Raw genomic sequence first — 23,982 nt, forward strand, 5'->3', positions numbered from 1 at the left:
ATATAGTGCACTACTTTAGACCAGAGCGCTATAGAACCCTATTCCCTATATAGTGTACTACTTTAGACCAGGGCCCTATATAGTGCACTACTTTAGACCAGGGCCCCAATGAAAGGGTGCCATTTGGAACACACAGAATGTGTGCTTAGACTGAAGCAGAGAATTGGTCAGTGAGTGGATGTTACTGCTTTTATCATGTAGTCACCAATCTAAGCATTTTATTACCTTTCAGAGACTAAACATTATAATGCTTTTAACATACACACAGAATTACAGTAAGTATTATATTACAGTAAGTATTATATTACAGTAAGTATTATATTACAGTAATTAGTCATTCTGGTTCTATGGCTTTTAAAAAGACTTTGTGTCTTCGGTAAAGCCAGCGTTGTCATGTGCTTTCTCTTGCAGGTTATAACAGTTTTTGGCAGGCTGTATTTTCCTCTTCATCCCCTTTCTGCCGATATCTTCCTTGACAAAGGGACCTTCATCGTTAACAGTATCTGCGTCTGGGCACTCCATGTCCTAGTAGACAAAAGAAAGAGGTATTGAGATGTCATACTAGACCCAGGCTGAACATATGCACTTTATTGGTAAGACTTAGCATTGAGTTTCTCACATACCTGTGTAGTACTACTGTAATTACAGCTATGCGCTACGCTATCCCGCTATGCCCGCCGCCCAACCATCAAACAGGCAAAGCGTCAATACAGGACTAAGATTGAATCCTACTACGTCGGCTCTGACGCTCGTCGGATGTGACAGGGCTTGCAAACTATTACGGACTACAAAGGGAAGCCTACCAGACAAGCTAAATTACTTATTTAAAATGTATTAATTCGGGTTTTTACCCCCTTTTTTCTCCCCAATTTTGATCTTGTCTCATCGCTGCAACTCCCCAACGGGAGGTGAAGGTCGAGTCATGCGTCCTCTGAAACATGACTCGCCAAACCACGCTTCTTAACCCGGAAGCCGTCCGCACCAATGTGTCGGAAGGAAACACCGTTCAACTGACAACCGAAGTCAGCTTGCAGGCATCCAGCCCGCCACAAGGAGTCGCTAGAACGCGTTGAGCCATGTACATATGTACATATTGTACATATTACCGTGACTAACCTGTACCCCCGCATATTGACCCGATACCGGTACCCCCTGTATATAGCCTCCTTATTTTAATTTTATTGTGTTTATTTATTTTTAAATGATTTTACTTTAATTTATTTAGTAAATATTTTCTTAACGCTTCTCTTAAAACTGTTGGTTAAGGGCTTATAAGTAAGCATTACACCTGTTGTATTCGGGCTCATGTGACAAATAAAATTTGATTTGATTTATATTACCACTTTTTTTCTAGGATCAGATGCTACATGTCCTAATGTTGTTTGGCTAACAAGGTCCTTGTATGGCCATGCTGGTTATGCTATGTTATATTGTATTCCGATATGTAAGCGTGGTAATAAAAGTGAGCATGTCTGTCTTATGTCTCTTTTCACCTGTTTTAACTCGTGGTTGACGCCACACCAGCACATCTTCTTGTACTTCTTTGACCAAAAGCAGAAGAGGTTACACACCGGTCGTAGGAGCCACGGTTTCACGTCTCGACTCCTGGTGGGTCCTGTCAGAGTTCGAAAGAAGATAGATACCACTTTCAAGTTCAGAGAATGACACATCCCAGCTAATGAATTAAATATGGTTCCCAGAATGTTGTGGGAAAATTTGGAATTCAAATAACGAAATGAGAACGTTTTTTTTATAAGGGATGTTACAGGAACACTGTGTGCTAGCTGGGATGGCTGGTAGGTATGTGGTATACTGACAACACGTTAGACTTAACTGCAGTAAATACATGGCACACCATATAATATGTCTGCCAAATAGACTTTCCCTCCCTGGTCATTCAGTAATGAATGAGATCATTAATCAGTCATTCTCAGTACAGTTGTACATATAATCAATGCTTTTCTAAATGGCCTTTGTGGAAAGTACCATGCGAATTAGGGACATAATCTATAGCAGATGTAGTTAAATCCACACAGACAGACAGACAGACAGGGTGTGTGTTGAACCTTTGCTGACAGACAGACCGACAGACAGACAGACAGACAGACCGACAGACAGACAGACAGACAGACAGACAGACAGACAGACAGACAGACAGACAGACAGACAGACAGACCAGACAGACAGACAGGACAGACAGGCAATGTGATTACTGGAACAACAAGCAACATAAGTCAAGAGGTTTAGACCACTTTCCCATGTCTTTCAGACAGTAGCCATTGATTCCTGTTCTCTATGACCACTTCCTGTTGATTAATGTCTCCTCCGAGGTGTCTTGCAGCAGGACCACAGGACCGTATAATAGTAGACGGGGGCTCTGGAATGACCTGATGTCTATTCTTAACAACAGATCCTTATATTCCAATGACGTCATTTCAGGAGACGAGCACAGCAGCAAAATAACATTTTGAAAGCTGCTCGTCCAATCAGCATCCAGGATCTACCCGTTTTTTAAAAAAAAGTATATTTAAATGTAATGTAAATGTAAATATTTGATTCTGTCATCTAATGTTGGTGCTGATGAATCATTTTACTTTTTTTTTTTTTACATTTACGTCCTTTAGCAGACGCTCTTATCCAGAGCGACTTACAAATTGGTGCATTCACCTTATGATATCCAGTGGAACAACCACTTTACAATAGTACATCTATATCTTACTTACTTACAGTAGTGAATGCATACATTTCATACATTTTTTTTTGTACTGGCCCCCCGTGGGAATCGAACCCACAACCCTGGCGTTGCACACACCATGCTGGCGTTGCGAACACCATGCTCTACCAACTGAGCCACAGGGAAACCATTCTATGGTTCTAATTGTATGTCTACGCTGCACACAGTACCTGTGATGAAGGAGATGAGGCCAGCAGTACCTGTGATGAAGATGAGCAGGCCAGCAGTACCTGTGATGTGTCTACGCTGCAGACACACAGTACCTGTGATGAAGATGAGCAGGCCAGCAGTACCTGTGATGAAGGAGATGAGCAGGCCAGCAGTAACGGTGGCTAAAAATCCAACAGCGCTATAGTACAGATAGGACATGGAGTACCAGCGGTCAGCCAGGGATGACCTGTGGAGGACAGAGGAGTCACAATATTCTGTTGTCCACAAGATAGCCTACAAAATAAGGTTGCAAAATGTTGCTAACTATCCCAGAATTCCCAGGTTTTCCAGAAATCCTAGTTGGTGTAACGGTTGTCAAAGGGAGTAGACCAAGGCGCAGCGGGTTGAGTGCTCATTTTAACTTTTATTTTAATAAACTTCAACACGTAACAAAAAGAACAACAGCTAAACAGCTTTGCAGGCTAACCCTAGCAGTGCAAAAACAACTTCCCACTAATGACAGGTGAAAACAGGGCTACCTAAGTATGACTCCCAATCAGCAACAACGATATACAGCTGTTCCTGATTGAGAGCCATAGCAGGCCAACACAAAGAAATACACAACATAGACAGAGCATAGAAATACAAAACATAGAACATAACCAAAAACCCCGGAATACTCTGAACAAACACCCCTCTACATAAACACATATCCCAACAAACCCCTGAACCACATAAAACAAACACCCCCTGCCACGTCCTGACCAAACTACAATAACAAATAACCCCTTTACTGGTCAGAACGTGACAGTTGGAGAATAACGAATGTATTGTTTATTCTATCCTCTCTTGGAATTTTCCAACTGGGATTTCTGGAAAACCTAAAAAATGTGGGGAAATTACTGGAATTTTACAAACCTAACTACAAATCACTTGGATGTAAAGTATGAGAAATCCAATGTCGTCTTAATTTGATTACTCTTTTGTTTGTGAGAATATTCCTGCACAACAGAAAATGTACATGTGTAGTGTATTCAAGGTTTCTAAAAGGCTTCTGACGTTTGTAATTTCCACTTTTAAAATGTCAAACTTTATTTGCCCTAATGAAAAATGTATCAACCCCTACCAAAAAAAATGTCTTATTAATTATAATCAAAATAATGATTCAAATTTCCTGTTGCTGCAGGATTATTTTCCTGCTGTAGCAAACTGTCTCAAAGATCCTAGAGAGGTGTATATATACGTATATATATGTACTGTACATAATACGATACATTTAGTGCATCACAGCTTAGTAAATGTGGGTTGTGTTCAGCGGGGAGAAATCGTTTTTAAATATCTTGAAGAGGGTCAGGCACAACCTGAACTTGTCCAATAACAACACAGATTAAACGTTTCCATTAAATCCTTTTTTAGTACATTTTCTCCCAAACTGAACATGGCCCTGGTCACAGAGACTATACTATACCTTGATGGTAGAGCGGTAGGATCCAGGTAAGAAGGTGGAACACTGGTGGTGGGGTCAGATGAGTTTGTTTGAAGACATCCCTCTATACTGAGAGACAGAGGTCTAGTGTTGATGTCTAGAGCAGGGTAGATGAAGGCTCCAACACCCGCCCAGAACGACAGGGCGATGCCCAGTGTCAGACCGCCGGCTGCTCCCTGAAGGCAGACGTCAACAAGTTACAGTAACACTTTATACAGCCTTCAGGTTTAACGTTTTACAACTTGTTATAAGCATGTATGAGCCTTTTATAATGTCCCATAGTAAGGCTTATAATAACTTATGTTAACATATGGCCCAGAACGACAAGGACGACGCCCACTATCAGACCACATGCTGCTCCCTGAAGACAACCAGTACAGCACAGGGACTGAATTGAGAAAGATAATCAGTTACTTGATGACTGAATTTATTGAATGTATATGTATGTAGAATTGTTTGTGTTTTTTGGTTTACCAAAACTCTCTTTTCAAAGATCAGTTTCTTGGATTAAGCCTAGTTTCTTAATCATTCATTATTCTTATAGTTTCTTAGTCCAGAAACTAGGCTTAATCTGTCTGGAAGCGCCGTGGCGGAAACAAAGAGCTATTTTCTGACCATAGAGTTGGTCCAGGGGAAGATGATTCCCAGAGAGAAGAGGCCCAGCATGGGACCACCACACATACCATGGATACTCAGAGCTGCCTGGGAAGCAAGCACACATCAAGACGTATTAATCACATAGGCATCAGCTCCGTACGTGTACTAGTCATTCAAACACTAATAGGGACGGTGTTTACCTGTACAATCCCTCCCATGTAGGATGCAGCAACTGCCATAGTGGTGCAGGCTACGCCGAACACAATACCTGCAGAGGTGAAGATGGTAGAATGTGTACGTTGGCATTATTTTTGCACAAGCTGGGCTCCAATTTATGGCCTCTATTATGGTAATAACTGGGGAGTTATTCTATTATGGTAATAACTGGGGAGTTATTCTATTATGGTAATAACTGGGGAGTTATTCTACTATGGTAATAACAGGGGAGTTATTCTATTATGGTAATAACTGGGAGTTACTCTATTATGGTAATAACTGGGAGTTACTCTATTATGGTAATAACTGAGGAGTTATTCTATTATGGTAATAACTGGGGAGTTATTCTACTATGGTAATAACAGGGGAGTTATTCTATTATGGTAATAACTGGGAGTTACTCTATTATGGTAATAACTGGGGAGTTATTCTATTATGGTAATAACTGGGGAGTTATTCTATTATGGTAATAACTGGGGAGTTATTCTATTATGGTAATAACTGGGGAGTTATTCTACTATGGTAATAACAGGGGAGTTATTCTATTATGGTAATAACTGGGAGTTACTCTATTATGGTAATAACTGGGAGTTACTCTATTATGGTAATAACTGGGGAGTTATTCTATTATTGTAATAACTGGGAGTTATTCTATTATAGTAATAACTGGGGAGTTATTCTATTATAGTAATAACTGGGGAGTTATTCTACTATGGTCATAACTGGGAGTTATTCTACTATGGTCATAACTGGGGAGTTATTCTACTATGGTAATAACTGGGGAGTTATTCTATTATAGTAATAACTGGGGAGTTATTCTACTATGGTAATAACTGTGAGTTATTCTAATATGGTAATAACTGGGGAGTTATTCTATTATAGTAATAACTGGGGAGTTATTCTACTATGGTAATAACTGGGGAGTTATTCTATTATAGTAATAACTGGGGAGTTATTCTACTATGGTCATAACTGGGAGTTATTCTACTATGGTCATAACTGGGGAGTTATTCTACTATGGTAATAACTGGGGAGTTATTCTATTATAGTAATAACTGGGGGTTATTCTTACACAGTCCTTTGCTGATCCAGCCGCTGGCTTTGTTGGAGAGGTTAGTACAACACTGCTTAACAAAGTCTTCATAGGTCACCGTGGCCAGGGCATTGATGCTGGCTGCCACAGTACTGAGAGAGGCATAGACTGGGAATTAGTTGAGATCTCCTAATAAATACTGTACTTAAGTTAGAGTTCAATGAATGCAAGACAATGTCATTCTGGGCTGGGTTTTCCCAAAGACTTGGTTAGTAAATGCATTGAAGATTGACCTTCCAAAACACTGATTTTACAATTACTCTCTTGTGGCTGCATTGTGGAGCAAAATAACATCCTACTTTAGCTACGAAGGCTTTGGGAAAAACCATCCCTAAACAATTTAAAATGATCCACACAGTGATTCCTCTAACCTGAGTGTTCCACTGAACGCACAGGCAACAAACAGCCCTGGAAGACCAGGATAATCGCCCAGAATCTCCATGACAAAATACGGCATGAGCTGTAGAGACACAGCGTGAAAAGGTCATGGCATGAGCTGTAGAGACACAGCGTGAAAAGGTCATGGCATGAGCTGTAGAGACACAGCGTGAAAAGGTTATGGCATGAGCTGTAGAGACACAGCGTGAAAAGGTTATGGCATGAGCTGTAGAGACACAGAGTGAAAAGGTTATGGCATGAGCTGTAGAGACACAGAGTGAAAAGGTCATGGCATGAGCTGTAGAGACACAGAGTGAAAAGGTCATGGCATGAGTAGAGACATAAGGTGAAGTTCATGAGTACTGGGTAGCAGAGCACTGGACACAAACACTGGAGACTGTATCAACGTAGGCCACTAGACACCGGGGTTGGAATCAATTCCATTTCAATGTCACTTCCTGAATTGAAATGGAATTCACCCGAACTCTGTAAACACTAATGACCAGATGTGAATTTAAGGGTTAGATATTACTGCACTGTCGGAGCTAGAAACACAAGCAGTTCGCAAAAAAAACCCGCAACAACATCTGCTAAACATGTGTATGTGACGAATATAATTTGATTTGATATAGAACAGACCCACTAATTAGACAGTAGTGACCTACTTGGTTTGGTTTGTGGCTGTGACAGAGTTAGAATTGGAGAAGACGACTGAATTAGGGCTAGAAATAGAACAGAGTCTGTGTCCCAAACGGCACCCTATTCCCTTTATAGTGCACTACTTTTGACCAGCGCCAATGAGGCTTTGGTCAAAAGTAGTGCCCTACTTTATACAGGGAATAGAGTGACATGGAACACAACCAGAGACACTTATTGGTGTAGAAAGGATAGTAACAGTAACCAGGTGTCACACCCTGATCTGTTTTACCTGTCTTTGTGCTCGTCTCCAACCCCATCCAGCCCATCTTCCCCATTATTATTTTGGGGTGGTGGGTAGCCTAGTCGTTAGAGCGTTGGGCCAGTAACTGAAAGGTTGCTGGATCGAATCCCCGAGCTGACAAGGTAAAAATATGTTGTTCTACCCCTGAACAAGGCAGTTAACCCCACTGTTCCCCGGTAGGCCGTCATTGTAAATAAGAATTTGTTCTTAACTGACTTGCCTAGTTAAATAATAAAAAAATCCCCTGTGTATTTATACCCGTGTTCTCTGTTTATCTGTTGCCAGTTCGTTTTGTTCGTGAAACCTACCAGCGTTTGTTTCCCCTGTTCCTGCCTGTTTCTTGCTCTTAAATCAGACGCATGTTTTAATTGATAAATCAGACGCCTGTTTTCACTGATAAATCAGAGCCATATTGTATTTGTGTATAGGCTCTGACATTAAAAAGGCTATGACATCATGCTCCTTTCTCGGTCACAGCAATACCGCAGCCTATCATATCGTCTAGGCTACCAGTCTATTTCCTTTAAGCGTGCTTGGCTATTGGATGAATGGTAACCAAGCGTGCTTAGCTATTGGATGAATGGTAACCAAGCGTAATTGGCTATTGGATGAATGGTAACCAAGCGTGCTTGGCTATTGGATGAATGGTAACCAAGCGTAATTGGCTATTGGATGAATGGTAACCAAGCATAATTGGCAATTGGATGAATGGTAACCAAGCATAATTGGCAATTGGATGAATGGTAACCAAGCGTAATTGGCAATTGGATGAATGGTAACCAAGCATAATTGGCTATTGGATGAATGGTAACCAAGCGTAATTGGCTATTGGATGAATGGCAACCAAGCGTGCTTGGCTATTGGATGAATGGTAACCAAGCGTAATTGGCTATTGGATGAATGGTAACCTAATATTTGTTGTGTAGCTAGCAGTCATGTCAGAAAATATGATTATGATTTAGGCCTGTATAACAAAATTAGACTTTATCATTAGCCTACATTTTAATGTTTTTATTAACCTACCATTATTTTAATTCATTTCACCCCAAAATAACAACGTTTGCTTGTAAATACAGTTCTTCAACCACTACAAGTTGTGCTACGCTCCGGCCTGAGATACGAACACTTTCCTGTCAAGTTCATATTTGATAAATATCAAACCTTTTGAGGGAAAAGTGGTGCTTTGTGCTGGTCTGGTGCTGTGACTGTATAAAGGGACAAACAGAGATAATTAAGGATTGTACTAGTAACCTGGTCTGGTGCTGTGACTGACTGGGCGGTCCATGGATCACAGTTGGCGTAGAAAGCATACATAATGAGACCGGAGAACACCGCACACACCAGGATGACCAGCAGACCCAGCAGGTTGAAGTACAGAGCTCTGAGAATATGGATGACAGACAAACGATACTGAAAATCACAACTAAATGTATAGAGCTCTTTTTCACAAAGTACTTTACAGTAACTCAGCCTTGACACGTGGATAGCAGACAAAGGTAGCCAGGCTGGGTAGTGATATTAAGTATCCCGACTGTTCCATACAGACACTCTTAATAATAAAAGGTATACAGTATAGTGTTGCAGTTGTCCAGATCCGTCTCGATGGACCATAGATAAGAGTAGCACTTTGTTAGAGTGGACTCTGAAAAACACATGTGTCGGCTCTGGATGGTAGGCTAGTTTCAACTATGGCGGATGCATAAAGCAAGCCAGGTTAGTTCGGCTCGGCTCAGCAGTGTGAAAACGGTATATGTCTTTAGTGAAGGAATATGCTTACAGTTTGGCGTGTGTCTCTGTTTTGCAGGAGATGCATCTCTGTATAGTTGACTGGTTAACCCCGTAGATGCCCAGCCAGGTGAAGGTTCCCCCAATAGAGATGGTCCAGAACGTATGACGTCTCAGAGGGTCAGGGTCAAAGCTGAGGGAATAGAGTCGTATTCATTAAGTGCAGGTGTGTAACGCCCTGGCCATAGAGAGGGGTTTTTTGTTCTTTATTTTGGTTAGGCCAGGGTGTTACATTGGGTGGGCGTTCTATGTTCTGTTTCTATGTTTTTGTATTTCTTTGTTTTGGGCCGTGTGTGGCTCCCAATCAGGCACAGCTGAAGTTCGTTGTTGCTGATTGGGAGTCACACATAAGGAGCATGTTTTCCCTTTGGGTTTTGTGGGTGATTGTTTCTGTTAGTGTTTTGCACCTGACAGGACTGTTTGGCTGTCGGTTTTCTTGTTTTGTTTGTATAGTGTTCTTTCTTTATTAAATATTCAATGATGAACACTAACTCCGCTGCACCTTGGTCTACTCTCTCTCACGACAGCCCTTACAAGGGGTTCTCAAAGTAGGGTACTGCAGAGGGTCCGAGGCCAGATCTCAAAATATATACACTCTTTCCATGCCATAGACTGACCAGTGAATCCGGGTGAAAGTTATGATCCCTTATTCACTTGTTAAATTCAGAGGAGAGGAGACAGAAGGATGTTTAACCCTTGAGTCATGTATGTGTGTCATTCAGAGGGTGAATAGACAAGCAAAACATCGAAGTGCCTTTGAACGGGGTATGGTAGTAGGTGTCAGGCGCATCGGTTTGCGTCAAGAACTGCAACGCTGCTGGGTTTCTCATGATCATCAGTTTCCCCGTGTGTATCAAGACTAGTCCACCACCCAAAGGACATCCAGCCAACATGACACAATGGTGGGAAGCATTGGAGTCAACATGGGCCCAGCATCCCTGTGGAACACTTTCAACACCTTGTAGTCCCATGCCCTGATGAGTTGAGGCTGTTCTGAGGGCAAAAGGGGGGTGGCAACTCAATATTAGGAAGGTATTCTTAATGTTTTGTACACTCAGTGTATATATGTATATATATGTATATATATTATGTATATATATATATATATAAAATATATTTTTCATTAATATTACTAACAAGATCAGATTAAACTAATCATGGCCAAGGGATCCGTGAAATAATTTTAGAGGGTGTAATACAATACAATGTTATATTATGAATCTATAATTGATGTTCTTATGCCTCTTTCGTGTGCGGGTCGGTGCTGGGGGGCTCAGCCGGTTGGCCAGTCTGAGGTTTCCCGGATTTCCTGGTTCTAACTGGCGTGTGAATGCTGCGTTAACCGTGGGCAACATGGTCCTGGGAGCTTCACAGGGATATTGGTCCTGGGAGCTTCACAGGGATATTGGTCCTGGGAGCTTCACAGGGATATTGGTCCTGGGAGCTTCACAAGGATATTGGTCCTGGGAGCTTCACAGGGATATTGGTCCTGGGAGCTTCACAGGGATATTGGTCCTGGGAGCTTCACAGGGATATTGGTCCTTGGAGCTTCACAGGGATATTGGTCCTGGGAGCTTCACAGGGATATTGGTCCTGGGAGCCTCACAGGGATATTGGTCCTGGGAGCTTCACAGGGATATTGGTCCTGGGAGCTTCACAAGGATATTGGTCCTGGGAGCTTCACAGGGATATTGGTCCTTGGAGCTTCACAGGGATATTGGTCCTGGGAGCTTCACAGGGATATTGGTCCTGGGAGCTTCACAGGGATATTGGTCCTGGGAGCTTCACAGGGATATTGGTCCTGGGAGCTTCACAGGGATATTGGTCCTGGGAGATTCACAGGGATATTGGTCCTGGGAGCTTCACAGGGATATTGGTCCTGGGAGCTTCACAGGGATATTGGTCCTGGGAGCTTCACAGGGATATTGGTCCTGGGAGCTTCACAGGGATATTGGTCCTGGGAGCTTCACAGGGATATTGGTATGCACAGTACTCCACCAATTAGACATTTTTCAACTCAATGCTTATTTTATTCCCTAAAAATAGATTTTTATAAACATAAATGTACTGTAATGTAAGCTTTAAAACTGCAAAGTTTTGTCTCCGCTTTCATGGCAAAATGTGTAGAATTGTAGGAAATTTGCTTGAAAAATATCTCTCCAATAACAAGACATAAGCCTTTAAAATGTTACTTCCCAGGGCCTGAGACTAGTTCGTCCGGCCATGCACTGCCAAAATCAGAGTAGAACTCTTTCTATTTGTCTCTCACTCGAGTTGTGTTCTGATTGTGGTCCCTGATGAATTGTCTATCACAAAAGGGGACCCCCGGGACCCCCAAAAGGTTTGAGAACCCTAACATTAGTGCACAACTTAGGAAAAAACATAGCAAAACATTTTGCAACGGAAAAATGGAACAAGAGTTTCTTATTGGACAATTATGTAGTTCCTCCTATTCGTCCACTCACTTTTTTGGGGATGGGGGGGTGTTTACTTTATTTTCAATTTACCCAGGGGTGTTGTTTTTTTTTTCATCCAAACCTTTCTGTCTACTAACAGATTATTTAGCAACGTCCAGCATGAGGCAAAAATAAAGTCTAAACTTCACATTCAAATACATTGTGTTCAATAGACAGTGTGACAGACAGAGAGGAGTGTCTATGTGAAAGCAGTCAACAAACCGAGACCTGAGGAGAGTATGATGTCATCGGTGTGGTACTTATGATGTCATCATATGAAAGGGGCGGCAGCGTAGCCTAGTGCTTAGAGCGTTGGACTAGTTAACCGTAAAGGTTGCTGGATTGAATCCCCGAGCTGACAAGGTAAAAATCTGTCGTTCTGCCCCCTGAACAAGGCAGTTAACCCACTGTTCCCCGGTAGGCCGTCATTGTAAATAAGAATTTGTTCTTAACTGACTTGCCTAGTTAAATAAAGATAAAATGTTAAAAATCAGTGTGGTAACAGTGGGTTGTACTTACTCAAAGATGTCGAGTCTGTTTCCGTTTTTAGCCACCTCCCACACGGAGGCCGCGCCCCCTGTTTTCCGGGTCCCCTGGACCAGCACGGTCATGAAGCCCACTACCATCACCACCATCTGGAACGCATCTGTCCACACCACTGCCTTCAGCCCACCCTTCACGCAGGCAGGCAGGCAGGCAGGCAGGCAGGCAGGCAGACAGGCAGACAGGCAGGCAGGCAGACAGACAGACAGACAGACAGACAGACAGACAGACAGACAGACAGACAGACAGACAGACAGACAGACAGACAGACAGACAGACAGACAGACAGGCAGGCAGGCAGGCAGGCAGACAGGCAGACAGGCAGACCAGAGATAATTACCACAGACAATCCATCATCCCCACAGCCTCCCCCCACATGACCATCACGCTGTACAACATAACCACATGACCATCACTCTGTACAGCATAACTGAATGGTCCCATGTCCTGACCTGGCACTAGGAGGTGCTTTGTTTTACACTGTTACACTGTTTATGTTACTAGACAGGCTATTTACTCAGGTGTGCTCTGCTCCTCTTTCAGAAACACAGTAAGAGAGGATGTCTGGAAGAAGGAGGGTAGAAACTCTATCGCTAGTAAGTAGGACAAACGAGTGAGTATCCCAACCCAACTCACCAGTGTGCAGTAGAACGTACACACAACGCCTGTTGCAAATATAGATCCCCAAAGGTTGAAGCCAGTGACTGTGGGAAGAAATGTAAAGTTCAGAAAAAGAACAATTCTTTAGAGGTAAAGAACTTGCCTTGAACTCGTGTGCTACAGCGGTTTTTGATATTTGTTATTTAATGTGGTAAAAGTTCTGCACCACTGAACAAAATGACATGCCTTGATTGAGGGCCAGGGCAGGAGCATACACCACAACCCCAGTATATAAGATCTGAAATGGATTTGAACACAGACGGATCAGGAGTAGAATACTAGGAAAATACAACAACCATAACTGGAAATTCCCTGAATGTTTGTTGACATTGTTTATGTGGAAAAAAGCTGGACATTAGAGCTATACAGTGAGGGAAAAAAGTATTTGATCCCCTGCTGATTTTGTTTGTTTGCCCACTGACAAAGAAATGATAAGTCTATCATTTTAATGGTAGGTTTATTTGAACAGTGAGTGACAGAATAACAACAAAAATATCCAGAAAAACTCATGGCTCCCAGGTGTCTTTTATACAGGTAACGAGCTGAGTTTAGGAGCACACTTTTAAAGGGAGTGCTCCTAATCTCAGTTTGTTACCTGTATAAAAGACACCTGTCCACAGAAGCAATCAATCAATCAGATTCCAAACTCTCCACCATGGCCAAGACCAAAGAGCTCTACAAGGATGTCAGGGACAAGATTGTAGACCTACACAAGGCTGGAATGGGCTACAAGACCATCGCCCAGCAGCTTGATGAGAAGGTGACAACAGTTGGTGCGATTATTCGCAAATGGAAGAAACACAAAAGAACTGTCAATATCCCTCGGCCTGGGGCTCCATGCTAAGTTCTCACCTCGTGGAGTTGCAATGATCATGAGAACGGTGAGGAATCAGCCCAGAACTACACGGGAGGATCTTGTCAATGATCTCAAGGCAGCTGGGACCATAGTCACCAAGAAAACAATTGGTAACACACTACGCCGTGAAGGACTGAAATCCTGCAGCGCCCGCAAGGTCCCCCTGCTCAAGAATACATTTACATGCCCGTCTGAAGTTTGCCAATGAACATCTGAATGACTCAGAGGACAACTGGTGAAAATGTTGTGGTCAGATGAGACCAAAATTGAGCTCTTTGGCATCAACTCAACTCGGCGTGTTTGGAGGAGGAGGAATGCTGCCTATGACCCCAAGAACACCATCTCCACCGTCAGACATGGAGGTGGAAACATTATGCTTTGGGGGTGTTTTTCTGCTAAGGGGACAGGACAACTTCACCGCATCAAAGGGACGATGGACGGAGCCATGTACCGTCAAATCTTGGGTGAGAACGTCCTTCCCTCAGCCAGGGCATTAAAAATGGGTCGTGGATGGGCATTCCAGCATGACAATGACCCAAAACACACAGCCAAGGCAACAAAGGAGTGGCTCAAGAAGAAGCACATTAAGGTCCTGGAGTGGCCTAGCCTGTCTCCAGACCTTAATCCCATAGAAAATTTGTGGAGGGAGCTGAAGGTTCGAGTTGCCAAACGTCAGCCTCGAAATCTTAATGACTTGGAGAAGATCTGCAAAGAGGAGTGGGACAAAATCCCTCCTGAGATGTGTGCAAACCTGGTGGCCAACTACAAGAAACGTCTGACCTCTGTGATTGCCAACAAGGGTTTTGCCACCAAGTACTAAGTCATGTTTTGCAGAGGGGTCAAATACTTATTTCCCTCATTAAAATGCAAATCATTTTATAACATTTTTGACATGCGTTTTTCTGGATATTTTTGTTGTTATTCTGTCTCTCACTGTTCAAATAAACCTACCATTAAAATTATAGACTGATCATTTCTTTGTCAGTGGGCAAACGTACAAAATCAGCAGGGGATCAAATACTTTCCCCCCACTGTATGTCATGTATGTTTACGAGAGAGAAGCATTAGAGCTATATGTCGTGTATGTTTCCAAACAAACTCACCGTCTGCAAAATATAAATCAGAGTGGCAGCCATGCGAACCCCCTTACAGAACCGCATCTCTAAATACTAAAGAACACACACACACACACACACACACACACACACACACACACACACACACACACACACACACACACACACACACACACACACAGAGAGAGAGATGTTGTTAGATCAAAGTAACAATGGATAACAAACAACGGTTATGTGTTCATCTGTTTCTAATCTGTATCAGGGCATCACATTCAACCTTTATCAAAGTCAGACAGTCCGAGTCCACCCTTGATGATGTCAAATTAATCACTGTCAGGGTGAACCTGTATTAGAGACAGTCCGAGTCCACCCTTGATGATGTCATATTAATCACTGTCAGGGCGAACCTGTATTAGAGACAGTCCGAGTCCACCCTTGATGATGTCATATTAATCACTGTCAGGGCGAACCTGTATTAGAGACAGTCCGAGTCCACCCTTGATGATGTCATATTAATCACTGTCAGGGCGAACCTTTATTAGAGACAGTCCGAGTCCACCCTTGATGATGTCATTACCCGAAACAGGATGAGCAATCTAGAGAGTTTCCCTTGGCTTCACACTGAAATCGAATCACCTTTTTGTTCAGGTCATGTAAAAGTGAATCCATGCAGCTATTCCTTCTGAGATTGGAGAAAGAGCTGGGTTTCAGAGAGCTGAATATAGCCAATAAGAGGAGACGAAATTAACGTTATAGGATAAAGATTAGACTAAATGTGTTCTTTATATTTAGCCTTGTACTTTGCCGTCTCAACACAATCTTATCCTCAATTAGAGCAAATATGTACAAAAAGTATTTCAGCAGTTTTTTTGTGTGCGTTTTTTGTTGTTGTTGTGTGGCTTATTTCATGTGAAAATACACACATTTGTGCGACTTCATTCATAGTAAAATACATTTTTAGGGGGCAAACTTCTGAACAATATTTTTTGAAAGCTATTAGACCAATATACTATGGGAAAAGGTGTTCTACACAGCCTTTTTTTGTGTCCAACATTTATTTATATTAAAAAACAAACATGTTACCAACCCAGTGTTGTTAATCAAGCAGGTTATCACCGAAATACTTAGAAAGTAATAGTAGTCGTAAGCTTGTTGTTTTATGCCAATACTGTTCTCTATGCTTATTTTCACTTAATACTTTGGGATACTGGTGCCATGTCGGATTTTATGAGGGTTGCCAGATTGGGTTGCCAGATTTTTTTTGTGGTATCGATGAAGGTATTTGATTGGGGAATGGGGATACATTTTCATTATGGGAAATTAATTCATCAATAAATGTGGGGAAACTGTTTGGTTTAATTCCCCTGTTGTAACTGCATGGTATTTACAACTATAACGAGTCTGGACTATAATCAATTAAGACGTATCTATAACCAGTCTGGACTATAATCAATTAAGACATATCTATAACCAGTCTGGACTATGATCAATTAAAACATATCTATAACGAGTCTGGACTATGATCAATTAAGACATATCTATAACCAGTCTGGACTATGATCAATTAAGACATATCTATAACGAGTCTGGACTATGATCAATTAAGAGATATCTATAACCAGTCTGGACTATGATCAATTAAGACGTATCTATAACCAGTCTGGACTATGATCAATTAAGACATATCTATAACGAGTCTGGACTATGATCAATTAAGACGTATCTATAACCAGTCTGGACTATGATCAATTAAGACATATCTATAACGAGTCTGGACTATGATCAATTAAGACGTATCTATAACCAGTCTGGACTATGATCAATTAAGACATATCTATAACGAGTCTGGACTATGATCAATTAAGACGTATCTATAACCAGTCTGGACTATGATCAATTAAGACATATCTATAACCAGTCTGGACTATGATCAATTAAGACATATCTATAACCAGTCTGGACTATGATCAATTAAGACATATCTATAACGAGTCTGGACTATGATCAATTAAGACATATCTATAACGAGTCTGGACTATGATCAATTAAGAGATATCTATAACCAGTCTGGACTATGATCAATTAAGACATATCTATAACCAGTCTGGACTATGATCAATTAAGACATATCTATAACCAGTCTGGACTATGATCAATTAAGACATATCTATAACCAGTCTGGACTATGATCAATTAAGACATATCTATAACGAGTCTGGACTATGATCAATTAAGAGATATCTATAACCAGTCTGGACTATGATCAATTAAGACATATCTATAACCAGTCTGGACTATGATCAATTAAGACATATCTATAACCAGTCTGGACTATGATCAATTAAGACATATCTATAACCAGTCTGGACTATGATCAATTAAGACATATCTATAACCAGTCTGGACTATGATCAATTAAGACATATCTATAACCAGTCTGGACTATGATCAATTAAGACATATCTATAACCAGTCTGGACTATGATCAATTAAGACATATCTATAACCAGTCTGGACTACGATCAATTAAGACATATCTATAACGAGTCTGGACTACGATCAATTAAGACATATCTATAACCAGTCTGGACTATGATCAATTAAGACATATCTATAACCAGTCTGGACTACGATCAATTAAGACATATCTATAACGAGTCTGGACTATGATCAATTAAGACATATCTATAACGAGTCTGGACTATGATCAATTAAGACATATCTATAACGAGTCTGGACTATGATCAATTAAGACATATCTATAACCAGTCTGGACTATAATCAATTAAAACATATCTATAACCAGTCTGGACTACGATCAATTAAGACATATCTATAACCAGTCTGGACTATGATCAATTAAGACATATCTATAACCAGTCTGGACTATGATCAATTAAGACATATCTATAACCAGTCTGGACTATGATCAATTAAGACATATCTATAACCAGTCTGGACTATGATCAATTAAGACATATCTATAACCAGTCTGGACTATGATCAATTAAGACATATCTATAACCAGTCTGGACTATGATCAATTAAGACATATCTATAACCAGTCTGGACTATGATCAATTAAGACATATCTATAACCAGTCTGGACTACGATCAATTAAGACATATCTATAACGAGTCTGGACTATGATCAATTAAGACATATCTATAACCAGTCTGGACTACGATCAATTAAGACATATCTATAACGAGTCTGGACTATAATCAATTAAAACATATCTATAACGAGTCTGGACTACGATCAATTAAGACATATCAATGCAGTTAAACAGGTTCATGGTAAATAATGAGTTATGTTGACTTCCACATATGGCTCTTCCAAGACCGTTTCATGATGATTATTACGCTCCTGTTAATCATGTTATATACGTAGGCTACTGTAACAAGGCATTAGCCAGCATGGTAGATCTACTGTCTCTGCCCAGAGGCCTACTAGGCTTTCATGACAACGACCGTTAGGGCTCACTTTACCACGTATGAACCCTGGTTAGAACCACGTATGAACCCTGGTTAGAACCACGTATGAACCCTGGTTAGAACCACGTATGAACCCTGGATAGAACCCCGTATGAACCCTGGTTAGAACCATGTATGAACCCTGGTTAGAACCACGTATGAACCCTGGTTAGAACCATGTATGAACCCTGGTTAGAACCATGTATGAACCCCTGGTTAGAACCACGTATGAACCCTGGTTAGAACCACGTATGAACCCTGGTTAGAACCACGTATGAACCCTGGTTAGAACCACGTATGAACCCTGGTTAGAACCCCGTATGAACCCTGGTTAGAACCACATATGAACCCTGGTTAGAACCATGTATGAACCCTGGTTAGAACCCCGTATGATCCCTGGTTAGAACCACGTATGAACCCTGGTTAGAACCCCGTATGAACCCTGGTTAGAACCATGTATGAACCCTGGTTAGAACCCCGTTTGATCCCTGGTTAGAACCACGTATGAACCCCTGGTCAGAACCACGTATGAACCCTGGTCAGAACCACGTATGAACCCTGGTTAGAACCCCGTATGAACCCTGGTTAGAACCATGTATGAACCCTGGTTAGAACCATGTATGAACCCTGGTTAGAACCACGTATGAATCCTGGTTAGAACCCCTGGTTAGAACCACGTATGAACCCTGGTTAGAACCCCGTATGATCCCTGGTCAGAACCACGTATGAACCCCTGGTCAGAACCACGTATGAACCCTGGTTAGAACCACGTATGAACCCTGGTTAGAACCACATATGAACCCTGGTTAGAACCACGTATGAACCCTGGTTAGAACCACGTATGAACCCTGGTTAAAACCACATATGAACCCTGGTTAGAACCATGTATGAACCCTGGTTAGAACCACGTATGAACCCTGGTTAGAACCACGTATGAACCCTGGTTAAAACCACATATGAACCCTGGTTAGAACCATGTATGAACCCTGGTCAGAACCACGTATGAACCCCTGGTTAGAACCACGTATGAACCCCTGGTTAGAACCACGTATGAACCCCTGGTTAGAACCACGTATGAACCCTGGTTAGAACCACGTATGAACCCTGGTTAGAACCACGCATGAACCCTGGTTAGAACCACGTATGAACCCTGGTTAGAACCCCGTATGAACCCTGGTTAGAACCACGTACGAACCCCTGGTTAGAACCACGTATGAACCCTGGTTAGAACCACGTATGAACCGCTGGTTAGAACCACGTATGAACCCTGGTTAGAACCACGTATGAACCCCTGGTCCCTGTTGCACTGTCTTCCGCTACACTGGTGGCAGAGTTGGGATCACGTCCAGCTCACGTCTAGTCATGTGATCTAGTGGTGGGAAGAGTTCCTGTTTTTCCAACATTGCGTTTGGTGTAATTACGTCGACATATCTAGTGAACGATGGATAAACAACAATGGGCGTGACGGGACAGAAGACGTCAGTACAGGTGTGATCAAGCCTTACATCAAAGTTACCTGAAGCTGAATGGAAAGTGTTATGCCTTGACCAGTTATATTCAGAAGAAAATCCTCTGCGACCGTAGTCTAATTTACATCCGTTAACTTACCAGTGTGGACCCAAAACAAACACATTGTACACATTTACAAACGACCTGTTTTAAAGTGTTATTACAACCATGGCGGTCTGTCGTCACTGAAACGTTTATATCCAGACAGTGATCCACATCATACAGGTAGACATATAACGTGTGTTAAGCAGCAAAACACAACTAAACTTTTTTTTATTTAAGGATGCAAACCATTCATATGAATCACTGTTGAATCCATCCTGTTCTGATCTAATGAGATGGAATGGAGAATTCGCTAGGGCCTTGAATCAAGGCCTTTATCCTGGCGTGAAGGACGAAGCTAAGCCCCTCTTGGTTCTCATTGGCGAAGACTAAACTCAAGCTAGGGGTTATATGTCTGATTCTCCTATACCACTTTGTTATAAATAAACCCGTTTTAAAGGTGATATAACTTGTATCATTATTATTATAGGGCTGTGAATCCCATCGCCGAATGACTTCAGACTGAGCATTTCTCATCTTAATATTTACGGAGAGCAATTTGGGTTTGATAACAGCTAGTGTCCATTTATTTACAGTGTGTTGATGAATTATTGCTTTCTTCAGTGGAAATACAGAACATGTATAAAATACTAAATATACCAAAAAGCTAATTCAAGCAGAGATTTATGACTATTTAACCATGGTAATCATTACTGAAACATGCCAACTACAAACATTTTAACCCGGTTGAAGATAATGAATATATGACAACTAGATAAAAATATTTTATAAAAAATTATTCATCCAAAGGTCAAGAGTTGGCTATAACAAAGTGTGTGTGTGTGTGTGTGTGTGTGTGTGTGTGTGTGTGTGTGTGTGTGTATTATAGTGTGTATTATATTTTCCCAACATAAAAATGTATCCCCATTGTGTCAGACTGGGTGCGCAGCTGGTCAACTGGAGTCAGGTGCACGAGAGCAGAGATGAGTGAACAGGCACACCTTCATTGGCAGAAGCAAATCAGTCGGATGCAACCCCGTCACAACACTCCAGCCAAAGGCAAAAGCGAATAGCGCACTGGTCACAATCAATAATGTACAACAATACAATACCACGGGTTCAAAACAATACCCGGAAAAAAAAACTGCCTGCCGCGTCACACAATAAACGTAACGAACAATTACACACACAGACATGGGGGGAGACAGAGGATAATATACACGTAGAGTGATGAGGGGGATGTAAAAACCAGGTGTGCGGGAAAACAAGACAAAACAAATGGAAAATGAAAGGTGGAGCGGCGTTGGCTAGAAGACCGGTGACGTCGACCGGTGACGTCGACCGCCGAGCGCCGCCCGAACAAGGAGTCATGACACATTGCCCAATCAAATACCTTCATCGATACCCCCCAAAAAACAAAAAAACTGAACGTTTTGACATAGCCTTGTATAGAATGCATTGTGAAAGAGATGGTGCAATGTACAGAAAAAAAAGGGAATCCTTGTATTAAATGCATTATGTAATGTAGATTCCACGAAATATGAAATATGTTATGAAGAACACTTCATAGAGAGCACCCCTCAGGCAGCACCTCTTCTCCTCCAATGGTTTGAGCACAAACCACTTTCCTCTCTCACTCACCTTCCAGGAGGTCATGTACGTTACTGCGATTCATTCTGTACAATACATCTGCACTACGAAGCCCTGTGGTTTATAGAGGAAACCACTGTCTATAGAGGACAGAACCACTCTCTATAGAGGACAGAACCGCTCTCTATAGAGGACAGAACCACTCTCTATAGAGGACAGAACCACTCTCTATAGAGGACAGAACCACTGTCTATAGAGGACAGAACCACTCTCTATAGAGGACAGAACCACTCTCTATAGAGGACAGAACCACTCTCTATAGAGGACAGAACCACTCTCTATAGAGGACAGAACCACTCTCTATAGAGGACAGAACCATTCTCTCAGCAAGAGAGAGAGAGAGAGATTTAAAACACCCTACATCAAGAAAGATAAAACATTGTTACTGCAGTGTGCTTTGAACACCCCGTAATATCATTGGCAACCAGTCAACCAATATATTGAAGGATAATGTCACGTTTATGTTACGTTAGATCAGGGATGGGCAACTTCGATGTGGTGGGGGGGCCACAAAAAGCTGGCCTCTACATACCTACATCCAGATGTAATATTATTAGGGCCTTTCTGGGGCCCTAAGTGGGGGGGAAATTGGGAGCCTCTCCACCCCCCCCCCCCCCCCCCCCAGTGGAGAGACAAAAATGACATGTTATAGTTAATTCCCTGCAATTCTACTACACATTTTCCCATGGGCAGAGAGATGATTTTTGTACTTGTATAACTCATTTCATGCAATTATACTCATTTTTCCCCGTGGGGCGGAGAGAAAATATGTACAGTTTTACAGCTAATTTCCTGCAATTTTTTCCACATTTTGCCAGAGTGACTAACAAAATCAACAAAATCAACAAAACCCAGTCATTCGACCATGATTACTATGAGTTAGTAAATAGCTGGCTGTGAGACTAGTTTACCAATCTAAAAATGTTCTGCTGACATGGGCTACTTGTGTGACAATCAGTGACATAACAAGAGAAAAACTACTGACGCACAACCACATTTAGAAATGTACCCTAGTGCATCCTACTATTCTACCTAGCAACAGTAAGTTGAGACCCCGACTGAGTAAAAAAAAAACAAAAAAAAACATCTATCTATCTATATATATAATTATTTTTAAATTTTTTGGGGTCTTGGAAATGTAACCGTGGGCTTAAAAATAGGTGTCGGTCATTTTCCCATCCCTGTGTTAAATAGTCAGGCTGACCTTCAGGTCTCCCTTCATAAAGAAAGAGTTCTTCTGACCTCAACTGGACCTTCTGGTTAAATAAAAGGTCAAAGGTGGAAATCTGGGATTGATAAAGCAATTTTTTGTTTACCAAAAAATGTAAGTATGGCGGGGTGTCCACTTTGTTGTTGTTAGAATCTCATATTGCCCCTTTAAATGAAGATTAAATCATTAAAAAAACACAGTACCTCGTAGGTACTCGTTATCCCCGATCTGTAGAACACTGGCACAAACAGTTCAGCTGTAGCGATGACCACGAAGGTGTAGGCCACGCCGAAGAGGACGAACGACCCCCCAAAACGATAGACGTCGGAGGGTGCCCCCAGCACGGTGACAGCAGACATGAAGCTGGCAGTGAGGGACAGAGCCACGGGACCGCAGGTCATCTGACGACCCCCTACCAGGAACTCCGACGAGGGGTTCTTCCTCTCCTTCACCGCGAAGAACACCCCTATCCCTGAGGAGACCACGAACAGACATGCGAATACGACATAGTCCCACGATACAAAGGTTCCCACTCGTTCGTCATCCATGTTATAGAAGATGGTTGTGGTCAGAGGGCCACAATGGAAATACGGTGTAGAAGTTTTTTACTGTTGTTGTCCTCAATTATTTGTAAATTGACAAATAAATCAAATTAAATTTAAAAAAGACTTGTGGCTTTTTTCTCTCTTTCTCTCTCTCTCTCTCTCTCTCTCTCTCTCTCTCTCTCTCTCTCTCTGTCTCTCTCTCTCTCTCTCTCTCTCTCTCTCTCTCTCTCTCTCTGTCTCTTTCTCTCTCTCTGATCCGTTCTCTAAAGATGTTGTTTCTTAGCTAACTGAATAACTAAAAGTGCTCTTAGTACTTACCAAGAGTTGATGATTCAGGAAGTTTGTCAAATTTGCTGATGAAGTTTGTCAAATCATTAACTTCTCCCTGTATACCCACACGCTGAGACTGTCCATGTGATTTACTCTGTCAGTCTCAATAACCTACAACATGCTGAGACTGTCAATGTGATTTACTCTGTCAGTCTCAATAACCTACAACATGCTGAGACTGTCAATGTGATTTACTCTGTCAGTCTCAATAACCTACAACATGCTGAGACTGTCCATGTGATTTACTCT

At 41.7% G+C, this 23,982-nt stretch overlaps 1 protein-coding gene across 1 annotated transcript; it reads right to left on the reverse strand.

Moving 5' to 3' along the window:
* Positions 1 to 185: 185 nt before the first annotated feature.
* Positions 186 to 23,606, reverse strand: slc5a12 (solute carrier family 5 member 12). The gene is made up of 15 exons (XM_029757423.1): positions 23,062 to 23,606; positions 14,998 to 15,063; positions 13,225 to 13,276; positions 13,015 to 13,082; positions 12,355 to 12,509; positions 9,372 to 9,512; positions 8,846 to 8,975; positions 6,648 to 6,736; positions 6,256 to 6,368; positions 5,168 to 5,235; positions 4,986 to 5,072; positions 4,353 to 4,546; positions 3,028 to 3,131; positions 1,494 to 1,615; positions 186 to 525 (listed from the first exon to the last, which is right to left on the reverse strand). The coding sequence occupies exons 1-15, from the start codon at positions 23,404 to 23,406 to the stop codon at positions 355 to 357; spliced, it is 1,905 nt and encodes a 634-aa protein (XP_029613283.1). The 5' UTR covers positions 23,407 to 23,606; the 3' UTR covers positions 186 to 354.
* Between the last annotated feature and the right edge of the window lie 376 nt (positions 23,607 to 23,982).

This window comes from Salmo trutta, chromosome 7 (assembly GCF_901001165.1).
Source record: "Salmo trutta chromosome 7, fSalTru1.1, whole genome shotgun sequence".
Classification (NCBI taxonomy): Eukaryota; Metazoa; Chordata; class Actinopteri; order Salmoniformes; family Salmonidae; genus Salmo; species Salmo trutta.